Source organism: Ambystoma mexicanum, chromosome 14, assembly GCF_040938575.1.
Source record: "Ambystoma mexicanum isolate Mex_15411 chromosome 14, UKY_AmexF1_1, whole genome shotgun sequence".
Lineage (NCBI taxonomy): Eukaryota > Metazoa > Chordata > Amphibia > Caudata > Ambystomatidae > Ambystoma > Ambystoma mexicanum.
Window position 1 is genome coordinate 29,295,517 of NC_090940.1, and position 12,106 is coordinate 29,307,622.

Sequence of the window (12,106 nt, forward strand, 5' to 3'; positions counted from 1 at the left end):
GACTCCAAAGTCAAAAGATACAGATTATGAATCACAGAAAAATACATGCGAGAGTGAGACACAGGTGTCTTTATCCAGGCTAGAAATTAAAAGTCCTAAAGTCCAGCAAAAGAGCTTGGGTCTCTAAGGTAGAGAGGAATTGGCACATTTCTGAGAATTCTCCCCAACACAGTCTAATAGTGTGTGGGAAAAATATTGCCCAGGTGTAGAGCATGTTTCGAACCCACATTGCCAAAGAAAGAAGTGTGAAGGAGAGAGAGTTATAAGCATTTGGTGGTTAAAACAAAGGTGAAACAAGGTTGGCAGCAGGGCTGCCCTTCTGATACAAGAGTGTCTGGAGGAAGGAAGAACTGCCTGTCTTTCGTGGTGGGGCATACACTTGGCTGTCCTAAATAGCACCAGTGTGATTCTTGTTCTCATTGAAGACATTCTCAAATCTAATTGTGGGAAGCAGAAAACATTGTAAAAACCTTTGACGTTGACCCTTAGCACAGAAGTACTTTGAAGTTGTAATTTGGCCAAGGTAGGGAGTAAACCAGGTTGTAGAACTTTGTACTAATTGGTTCTTTTTGGGCAAGGGCGTATACCCAAACAGAGAGCCTCAGTAGTTTCTTTGCTGGCAGGAGAGTATACCAGGCCAAGAGCTTTGTCACCATTGGTTATGTTCTGGCAACACTGCACCAGAGTAGAAATTCATAGTAGCAGTAATACTGACATAAGAGTGAACCAGATGGAAGTCATGAAGTACTGTGGTGGGGTCAAACAGATGAATTGGGAAGAATCACTGAAGTGTTTTGGTGGAGTAGTACTGAAACTAAAGTGGTGCCAACATGTCCTGACAAAGACATTCGTTTTAAAAAAGAATCGTTCTGAAAAAGAATCGTTCTGAAATTTTCTTTGTTGACAAACTGTTTCAAGATCTTTATTGGACTAGACATTGCTGATGACAAAAAGCTGTTTCACGATCTTGGCTACAAGTGCGAAGTGAAAAATGTTGTTGAACATTTGTGAATCATCTTTAGAATCCAAGTTGGAACTTTAGGTTGCCAAGTTGGATTAAAAGAACTTAAGCAAACCTTTCTCTTATGATACAGTATTTCCATATCCTTTTTGAACAGTTAACGAAAAGCCTGCTTGAATCTGGAGAAGGGAATTCTCCCAGGTTATCAGAAGAAGCAGCAGCTATTGTGGTGTGGATTATAATGTTACTTTGTTGTTGTTCAATTGCCATATACGTCCTTGTTGATTTCTTGTATAGGTGTGAGGGACATACTTATAGTGCTGCCTTTGGTTTATTTTAGGCAGGGAAATCCTTGTTAGGGTAGGGAAAGTGAGGCATTTATCCAACCTTCACAAAGTAGTCTTCCTCACATTTCTGACCCAACTCACATTGTCCCTTTTATTCCTGTGGCCACCTCTGGGCTTGGGCTTCCATCGCTGGATATGCTGGTAAATGTAGGAATGTTGAGAGTAACGAATGTTAAGCATTGTACGCAACAGTTATGGCACATGAGTCAGAGGCACTAGACATGTTCATCTAGGCACAGATAGAAAGGACCAACTGGAGCTTTCCCAACTCCTACACCCTGCCTCTGGGGCAGTACTCACCCTGGGTGATCCCAGGCTAGGCATCCTGGCCTAGGGTGAAGGTGGGTGGGTGGGTGTGCGGGGTGGGTTTGTGTGTGTGTGGGGGGGGGGGGTTATCTTGACCTTATCGCACCATATACTCAAAAGGGCCTGTTGAAAATGGTATGTGCTTTGTAGTTCGTCTTAATTTCCCATGTAGGGGAGGGTCTCCTTTCTTACTGCATCTCGGATGGCTTCTTGCAAGAATCCCAGAAATGATTTGCCTTGTGCGTGAGCTGGGTGGGAGCTGCCTGCCCCTAGTCTGCTTTACTCCAGGGGCTTGAATGTCGCTGGGCAGATACTGGGAGGTGGCTGTTCACTATTTGACAGCCACCTGGAAGCTTGAATGTTGTAGTGGCTTTCTTGGCGGGGGGGAGGGGGTGGGGGATGGCTGGCCTCGCCCTGCTTATCTCCAACAGAATGTTGGGGGGGAAAAGAGTCGTAGATTCATGGGTATATGTTGGTTGTGTGTAGTCAAGTTTGTGTTCGCAAGTACTGTTGGATATCCAAGCTTTTGTTTTACTGTTTTCCAATGTTCTCACTTCTTTGCAGAGGTTCTGGAAGAAGCCCTGGTAGGAAACAATGCGGATGGACCGCTGTGCGAGCTGCTCTTCTTTTTCTTAACTGCCATCTTTGAGGCCATGGCAGAGGAAGAAGAGCAAGTGGCGAAGGAGCAGATTGCTGAGGCAGATACGAAAGGTCAGATTTTCCCTTTGCCATTACCCAAAAATGTTACATGGGATCTTGTCCCAAGAAATAGATCATGGTGTGTTTGGATTAAATCTTGAAGTGTGCTCCAGGTGGAGCTGAATAGCAGCTACTTTATGTTTGAGGCATTTTCTTTTAAAATCTTTTTCTGTTTATGAAGCAGAATAGTGTTTGTTCGTTTTGTGTTGTGGCTATTGTATCTACCTATATTTTTGTAGTATTTTGTCCCTGGAGTGAAGTTTGTGCATCACTGTCTAGTTGAATGCATTAAACCGTTAGCTGTACTTGGTTAGAGCTCTGTGTGCTTTGGCTTGGTCAGGACTGGTGTTCAGCGTATCTGGTAGGGCTATTTTCCATATGCCACAGGAGTGAGTCAGTGCTAACCATGTGACCTGGATTGAGCCTGTTGGGTGGACATGAGCTTGAACATATGGAAGGACTTGTGACTGATTTTGTGCTTGGTTGTTGACTGTACCATGGCTGTGTTGGCAGGAGCTCTGAGCCTGTGGCCTCCTAATATTCTGGTGTGAATCTGTGCTCACTGTATGGCATTTGCTTTTGTACCAAGGCAATGAGGTAGGACATTACCCTAGGAGGTAAGGCCAGTGTCTGCGGTAGGGAGACTGTCTATGCTGTGGGTGTGAGGTATCTTTGGGGTGGGTGGCAGTTTGGTGACCTCGTTTTTGGTGCGGGGCAGGAATGGAGGTAGTCAGTATGTGGTGTTGGATTGTAACTTTTCCATGTGCTTTCATTGCAGATTTGACGGAGGCTTTGGATGAAGATGCAGACCCTACCAAGTCTGCTCTGTCTGCAGTAGCCGCTCTGGCAGCAGCATGGCCACAGTTACACCAAGGTAGGCATTGCAGCCAATGTGCAATAAAACTAGATGTCGCAGAATGGGCAGTCTAGTCACTTACCTTAAACTGCAGCTAAGTGTTATGGGAGACAAGAACCTTGGGTTCAGAGAAACGGCTGCATGACATTTTTGGCAGCAGTCACCCATTTTTCCTTGCTATGCGTGCTGGATGGCAGTCTGAGATGTGTCAAAGCTCACACTACCGTGATTGGTGGCCTGCTGTCTATTCTGCCTTTAAGGGCAGGGCCTGTCTTGGGCCAGGCGATCTGACATTGGTTGGGGCAGGAGGTAGAATTCTGTGTCATATGAGCAGGGATTCTACTTTGCAGTCTCCCTTAATTTCTTCTCACTGTTGTTGGGGAGTTTTTTCTAAAGTCCACCCAAGGACGTTCGACTCTCTACTTGGCTATAAAGAGCTCGAACTTCTAGTAGAAGTCTGTACCACTCAAGGTAATGGTAGCAATGGCAGAGCAGCAAGGCTTGTTTTAGTAAGGAGACAGGGCTGCATGAAGGTACAAAGAACTTGTAGCTGTAATTAATCCAATGGGGTAATCACTGCTTCCCCTGGCGTGGTTTCCTCCCATGTAGCCAGGGGGGGGGGCAGCAGCCTCTACCTGATTCAGACCCTGGGGGTGGTGGTATGAGGGAGGATCACATGGGGGTAGGTAACTTGCAGGGAGATTTCCTGACCTTATTGGATGAGACATGGTATCCGCCCCCTCCCCTTACCCCACGCCTTTTCAGGATGTCCCTTCTATTCTCAGAAATGTGTTAATTCCCTTCTATCTTAGAGACCCCCAGCTCTTTTGCTGGACTTTAGGACTTTTTTTATCTCATGTAATTTTAATGTGATTTATTTTCTGTTTCTTTTGACTCTGTAGTCTGACAAACTCCATAGGCATCACTAACCATCTAGTCTTCAAGAAGCAACTCAAGACACTTCTCTTTAAATAAGATCCCTACTCCCGACAGCCAGCTAGCCCAACTCTGTTCCAAATGTGACTTTTGGCCTGTCCCGTTTCTATACTCCAGTCTTTTTGTGAAGCGCTCTGATGCCTGCGGGCTGCAGCGCTATACAAATATATAAATAAAAATAATCATCGTTCCATTGTCACACTGCACCTTCAGTGCAGTGGCTCAGGGAAGTCTCTTAGAGTTCCCAAAGGATTTAAATGCCTTCTCTGGGATAAACTGTTTACCAGAGCAGTGAAGTGAAATTGACTTTATGTACATGTTTGTAACTTTCTAAACCCAGCACACACTATCTTACCATAGGCTGCCAGAGGAATTACTTAGTATCCCCTTTGTCTAGTTTCTCATGTAAACATTTTATGTTACCCTTTCTACAATTAATGGCTGGTGGCAGTGGTTTACTTTTTACTGCCATTGTATGTTTTTACCGTGGGCTGTATTCGCAGCCACGGTAAGGCACCCATGGGTGCCCATTTTGTCAAAATGGCCCTGGTCTTCTTTTTTCGCCATTTCTTGTTGGAAAGGTCCTTCTTGATATTTAATGTACGTCCCAAACCAGGTTTTGTCCCGAATCTGACTACAGTATGTCTGGCAGGAAGTGAGGGAGGTGCCCGAAACTCCCTGTGCATAATCCCATTGGTTACAGGAATGCACCCAAAGGACAGCCACCCTGCTGTGTGATTGACAGCTAGGCAGGAATTAATGGGAGAAACCTACATAAAAGGCAAGGCGTTTCTGCTTGGAAGGCAGAGTCGACCACTGGACGAAGGAATCCGAAGAAGAACTTGGAAGAGACACCTGCTGCAACTCGTGGACCTTTGGTTTATCCGGTGAAGCGCTGCTGCTGTGCTGACTCTCCGAATTCGTCTCGACTAGAGAAGCCCTGCAACAACGACTGCTCCCTTTGAGTTGGTGGGACCAATCAACTCCAAAGAAGGCCTGTCAAGACATCCTCTCGAAGCTGGTTGTATTTCCACTGCTGGAACCGAAGTGCCAGGGAGAGGAACACCAGATTGTGTGCGTTGCTTTTAAGTCGGACCTGAGCGCTAGGAAGATCCTCCGGACTTCCCTGATGCAGGACTGACCAAGCCTGAGCCACTCAAGAGTGCTGGACCCCAGATGAAAGGAAAGTCTGAAGTGGTATTCGAGAACGACAGTGTTTAAATTTGCTGTCAGCCGCGAGGAGCTGAAACACAAGCGCTTGCCCATCGCTGCCGCTGACCTTCCGGTTCCATGTCATTTCATCGCGGGATGTATTTTCGTGGGGTTTTTACCGTGATTTTTTTTTTATTCGAAAAACCCATCAAATTTTATTTGGTTCTTTCGTTCCAGTGGTAGACTTTGCCTTCCAAGCCAAGAGACTTGCCTTTTATTCAGTTCTCTCCAATTTATTCCAGCCTAGCTTTCACTCAACCAGCAGGGTGGCTGTCCTTGCTGGACAGCCAGCCAGCCAATCGCGCCAGAGTGCATTTGGGTCTCCTAGGAGACTAAGCACAGGGAGTTTCGGGTACCTCCCTCACTTCCTGCCCACCCTAGACACTCTGGCGCCAGAGGCAGTCTTCAGTCCTGAAGCTCGCCAAAGGATCACAAACCAAGGGACCAAACCTGGTTTGGCGCGCAGAGAGAAACTTTAGAAGGACCTTTCCCAGAAGAAATGGCAAAAAAAGACCAGGACCTGTTTAAAAAAAGGCGGCTCATTCGCCATCTTGAAAAACCTGGCTCCTGCGATTTAACATTACCGGTGTTCGCAGTCGGGGAAAAATCATGGTAGTTCGTTGTAAAACCACTGCCAGCAGCCATTTCGAGAGGAATGGGTAGCATTTGACTGCTACATGAGTTTCTAGACATAGAGGATACTAGGTAACCCCTCCAGCACTCTATAGGAAGATAGTGTGCGCTGGGTCTAGAAATTTGGAAAGATTAGTAAAGTCAATTTCACTTTACTTTCTCTGGGAAACAGTAGTTTATCCCAGAGAAAGTATCTAAACCTTGGGAAAGCCTAAAAGGCTTCCCTGTGTCACTGCACTGATGGTGCTGTGTGACACAAATGAAAAGATGACGCCTATGGAGTTGTCTAAAACTCATAACCAAAGAAAACACAAGGGTGAACACATTCAAAATACATGAGAGAGTGGGGAAAAAAGGCTCACACACACTCCAGGTAAACAAAATCAAGTCCTCAAAATCCAGCTAAGTTGTTGGGGGGGGGGGGGGGTCTCTAAGGAGAAAGGAATGAGCACATTTATGAGGATTCTCCCTACCACTAGTCAATTATTTTCCTTGTTCCTGAGTAGAAAGTTTTACCCACTCACCCTTTCTTTTACTCTTTTTATGGGTGACCTTTTTATGTCACTCCATAGTTTCTAAAATACACTATCTTTTTTCATTACTTTTTGGGCGTCTACATTTTATTGTTGAAGCACACAGCACTTTCTGTGCAGTGTTGCTGGTTGGCCCTTTGGGCTTCCCTTTTTATTTTCTCTGGCTTTCCTTGTGTGAACTACTGCTCTCAAGGGTAGGGAGCGATTTCCACCCCCTTTACATTTTATATTGAGACGGCATACCCCATTTTATGTGATGGGCTGGGGAGATGCATAGTATCCACTTTCCCACTGCTACAGTAACATTTGTTACTGTGAAAAGTTTTATGACTTTGGTTTGATTTTTGTACTCGCAGGCTGTGTTGGGGAGAATTCTAATTTCAGTGCTAATTCCTTCCTACCTTAGAGACCCCCAGCTCTTTTGCTGGACTTTAGGCATTTTTAATTTAATCCTGGAATGAGATCACGCTCTCGTATTTTTCTTTGATTTGAACCATGTTTCTTTTGGTTTTGGAGTCTTGACAAACTCCACAGGCATCTTTTTGTATTGTGACACAGCACCTTCAGTGCAGTGTCACAGAGAAGTCCTTTGGATTTCTCAAAGGTGTAAGACCTCTTGGATAAACTACTGTTTCCAAGAGTAGTAAAGTGAAATTGACTTTACTTACCCTTTTCTCTGTAAAGACCCAGGTTGCACTATTCTATATGGATTGCTGTGGGGGTTACTTAGTATCCCCTTTGTCTATCTTCTCATGTACATTTTTTTAATGTTACCCTTGCTACATTTGATGGCTCGTGGCAGTGGTTTCATTTTTCTACCATTGTGCGTTTTTACTGTAGGCTGAATCCTCAGCTGTTGTATTGCACCCATGGGTGCCCACTTTGTCAAAATGGCCGGGTCTTTTTTCGCCATTTCTTGTTTGTAAGGACCTTCTTGAGATTTACTCTGCTTGTTAAATCAGGTTTTGTCCTTTTGTTCGTTTTGTCTTTGGCAGGGTTCACTGGTAAAGCCCGCCTCTGGCTCCAGCATGTCTGGCAGGGCAGGAACCGAGGGAGGTTACCAATACTCCCTATGCTTAGTCTCCTTGGATACAGGAATGCACCCAAAGGTGATTGACTGGCTGTCCATGTAGGACAACCATCATGCTGTGACAGCTAGGCTGCGAACGGCTGGGAGAAACTAGCTTTAAAGGCGATGTCTTTTGCAATGAAGGCAGTGTCGACCACTGAACAAAGGAACCGAAGAAGAAATTGGAAGGGCAACTTGCTGCACCCTCCTGGACCGTTGGTTTGCCCGGTGAAGCCCTGCTGCTGTGCTGAAGCTCCATATTTCGAATTAACTAGAGGCCCGGAACGGACGACTTCCTTCATTGGATTGGTGGGAACAACTGACCCCAAGACTAACTTTACTGGAACCCCTCTGCCTGCTGGCTGTACTACTTCGCTGCTGCTGGAACCGAGCGCCAGGGGACGGGGACACCAGAATGGAGTGCATAGTTTTTACGCCGGTCCCAAGCTCCAGGAAGATCCTCCGGACTCCCTCAGCACTTTCGAAGCCTGAGCCACCTCAACAGAGTGCTGGGCCCCAGAAGCAAGGAGAGCCCGCAATGTGTACAAGAACTGCAGTGGTGCTTTTTGCGAGTAGCTCAAACCGCGAAGTGCCGCTGATCTGAATTGTGCCCATTGCTGCCATCAATTTTCAAACTGTAGTGCAGGAGTCCCCAGACGTCCTTCCTCTCGTCTCCACGACTGAGGCCCCGGAACAGGATCTGCAGGACTACAACGAGAACAGAAGCTAGCTGGAACCCTTTCTTCAGACTTGAGGTACTGTGTAACTAGGGATACTTACCTCTGGTTGTGTGTAGATTGCTTGTTCTCACTGGAGACTTGCATTTGCTGCCTTTTGCAAAGTTGCTTATATCTTTGCTTCTCACAAGCCTCCCAGCTTGTGGCCCAACAGTGATTCTTTTTGCTTCAAAAATATTTTATGTTGTGCAAGACTTTTGCGCTATCTTCAAGAAGTGCCTCAGCTTTCCTAGCTAGACTTTGCTCAGCTGACATTGGCTGTCCTGGTTCCCTGAAGACTCTTCTTATGCTGACTTTGTTTTTCTGTCTCTCAAAAAGGCATACATACCTTACTTGCATAGCTGGAAAGGGTTAACTTATATTTCATTGGGGGATTGTAAAGTACTTACCTGTTTGGAGAAACTTGTGAACCATGGTTTCCTTCCCTAACCTTTCTCTTTTACCACAAACTGTAGTATTGCATTTAAGTAGCCAAGCTGGCGCAGAAAATATGGAGGGGGCACTCAGATGGGGGTCTCGGTATCCTCCAACACCTTCCAGGGATACTGAACACACTAGCAGACTCTATAAACAGGGCTCACCTACCAGAGGAGCACGAGTGGCAACTAGACTAGTGTTGTAGACCACAACTCCTCTTAGTGGGGTTACCCCACTCTAGACTTGTTCGGCTACAGAAGAAAGCGAGCATTGCCCAGACTTCGCGTCCAGGTTCCCCCAACCAAACTTCAAGGGGAACACCCTTTTGATGAACTGGTCAGGGAAATTTGCTTACGCTCCCCTCCCACTTCAGCCCCCCCCCTGCCAGCACCAATGCCCTCCCCCCACGCCCTAATGAGCAGTTGGGCAAGATTTATGCAGTACCCTTTGGGTGCAGTACAACAACCTCCTGGCAATAGGGACCCAACCTTTGGTGTAAGTCTGTACTACACAGGTTGGTAGTGTGATGAGCCGCCAGGCTTATCTCAAGAGGGGTCAATGTGAGCAGTATGTTAGTTGCACAGAGATTCACAGTGACACTTATTCAAATAAACTTTTTATTAAAACATGTATTTGTCAGTTTGAGTAAGCCTTCAAATGGGGCAATATAATAGTAACACACACATGCACTCCAAAATACACACTTAGTTTCTCTAAATCGGCACGTACCCATTTGGGATGGCACACATACACTTCCTTCACCCTTAGGTGACTTCAGTAGCTAGGACACTGTGGACACTAATGTATCACTGTTCCATTTAGAGCAATACTTGGAATATGTCAAAAGGGTTATCAGAACACAAGAGATCATAAAAAAATTCTGACCTAGGTAAATACTCTTGGTAACCCCCAATGCAAACTAAGTTGACCCCTTCCTGGAAGGAAGACAAAACGCAAAGCCAGAGGGAATTAGAGTCCTTCAGGGAGCTAGGCCAGGCCAAAGTCAATTTGGACAAAAGTCTGTGAGCTGAAGCCATTCCTGCAGGTAGGTTAAAGTCTTGCACAATGTTTTAGAAGTCTTTGTATAAAAGAAGAAATCAAAGTAGGGCCACAAGCTGATTAGGCTTGTGAGGTAAAGAAGCTCTTAGGGACTCTAAAGAAGCAACCAAGAGAAGTCTCTTTTGAGAACAAGTGAAACTGCACAAGAGGTAAGTTCTCTTAGACTTTACAGTACCTTTTGGTTAGAAGAAATGGTTCCAGTTGGCTTCTGTTTGTGTGCACCTCTGCAGATCCTGTGTTCCTGGGCCTCAATCATGGGGACAAGAGTGAGGACGTCTGGAGGACTCCTGCAGTGCAATGTGTCGGTCGGCGATGGAAAAGAACCAACTTCTATTCAGTGGCACATCGCGGTTTCAGCTCTTTACGTCTCAGCAAATAGCACCACCGCGGACTCTTGGCTGTTGAGGGGCTTTCCCTGCATCTGGGGTCCAGAACTCTGAGGTGGCTCAGGCTCGGTCAGTCTTGCTTCCTCAGAATCCAGAGGATCTTCCTGGAGCTCTTGGCCAACTTAAAAGCAACGCACATAATCTGGTGTTCCTCTCCCTGGCTCTTCGATTCCAGCAGTAACTGCAGTCGAAATACAACCAGCTTCGAGAGGATGTCCAGGTGGCTTACTTTGGAGTTGATTGATCCCACCAACTCAACGGGAGAAGTAGTCATTGCAGGGCTTCTCTAGTCGAGGTGAATTTGGAGCTTCAGCACAGCAGCAGGGCTTCACCGGGCAAACTACCAGTCCAGGAGTTGCAGCAGGCATCTGAGTTTTTCTTCGTATTCCTTCGTCCAGTGGTCGACTCTGCCTTCCAAGCTAAAAGCCTTGCCTTTTTATACAGCTTTCTCCCATTCATTCAAGCCTAGCTGCAAGTCCAACAGCAGGGTGGCTGTCCTTGCCGGACAGCCAGCCAATCATCTTTGGGTGCATTCCTGTAACCAAGGGGATTAAGCACAAGGAGTTTTGGGCACCTCCCTCACTTCCTGCATACTGGAGCCAGAGGCAGGCTTTACTCTTGAATCCCACCTAAGACAAAACAAACAAAGGGACCAAACCTGGTTTGGCGCGCAAAGTAAATCTCAAGAAGGACATTTCCACAAAGAAATGGGGAAAAAAAGAAGACTGGCCCTTTTGAAATAAAATGACAACCTTGGGTGCTTTACTGCAGCTGCTAACGCAGCCCTTGGTAAAAGCGCACCACGGTAGTTAAAAGTAAAACACTGCCAGCAGCTGTTCAATGAGGATAGGGTAACATAAAAATGTTACATGAGAAACTAGACACAAAGGGGATACTACGTAACCCCTCCAGCACACTACTGTAAGATAGTGTGTGCTGGGTCTAGAAAGTTACAATGCAAGTAAAGTCAATTTCACTTCACTGCTCTTGGAAACAGTAGTTTATCCAAGAGAAGGTATTTAAACCTTTGGGAAATCTGAGAGACTTCACTGTGCCACTGCACTGAAGGTGCTGTGTGGTACAATGTAAAGGATGATGCCTATGGAGTTGTCAGACGCCACAAATAAAAGAAACACAGTGCTCAAGTCATAGCAAAAATACATGAGTGGGAACAAGGGTCTCACACTCTCAAGGTAAAAAATGAGTCCTCAAAATCCAGCAAATGTGCTGGGGGGTCTCTAAGGTAGAGAGGAATTGGCACATTTCTGAGAATTGTCCATAACAAGCAAGATGGTGAACAGAGAACAGATGAGGTTCATCCTAGTTGCTCTCATATGTGCGAGACAACCATGGTATCGGCATCTGCGCAAACTGGCGATGTGCAGTTCCCATCAAACTCCAGTGTCAGACCCACCTATTAACCCAACCTAGAGGTGGTCCGGGGGGGGGGGGGGGTGGGGGTAACAGTGCCTCCTCAACCACACTCAATGATGAACTTGGCAGCATGGCTCCTGAAATCATAGAGTTCGGACATCTTAATCTACCACAGCAGTGTATGGATATCCTCAAGGAGGCACTGAAATGAAATATTTTATTTATATCGCACTCTTACACTAGTGTTTCAGAGCGCGACCAGGCACAAAGGGAGGGGAACAAGGGAGAGAAAAATACAGAAAAAAACAGCGATTTTACTAGGCCCAGTGACATTTAAGAAAGCGCAAGTGCATGGGAAAGGAAAATGAGGGAAAAGTGCAAGGGGTGGGGGGAGTGGAAAGTGCAAAGCAGAGGAGAGAAAACATAAATATTAAATAGAATATAAATAGTAAATAAGGGCTTTAAACCATGGTAGTGCAGCCAGCAAGTGGCAGCAGGTGAAAGTCAGAAAGGTATATCTGATAAGTGCAGAAGAAACGTGGGAGGGGGGAACTGTATGGGTACAGATACAGAACCCTAGT

General features: G+C 46.0%; 1 protein-coding gene across 1 annotated transcript in view; it reads left to right on the forward strand.

Annotated features, from left to right (window-relative positions):
• Window positions 1-12,106, forward strand: part of BAZ1A (bromodomain adjacent to zinc finger domain 1A) — a 956,777-nt gene that overhangs the window by 189,594 nt on the left and 755,077 nt on the right. Inside the window, exons 11-12 of the mRNA XM_069638454.1 lie at window positions 2,179-2,325; window positions 3,092-3,187. Coding sequence (XP_069494555.1) covers window positions 2,179-2,325; window positions 3,092-3,187 — 243 coding nt within the window. The remainder of the gene's footprint in view (window positions 1-2,178; window positions 2,326-3,091; window positions 3,188-12,106) is intronic.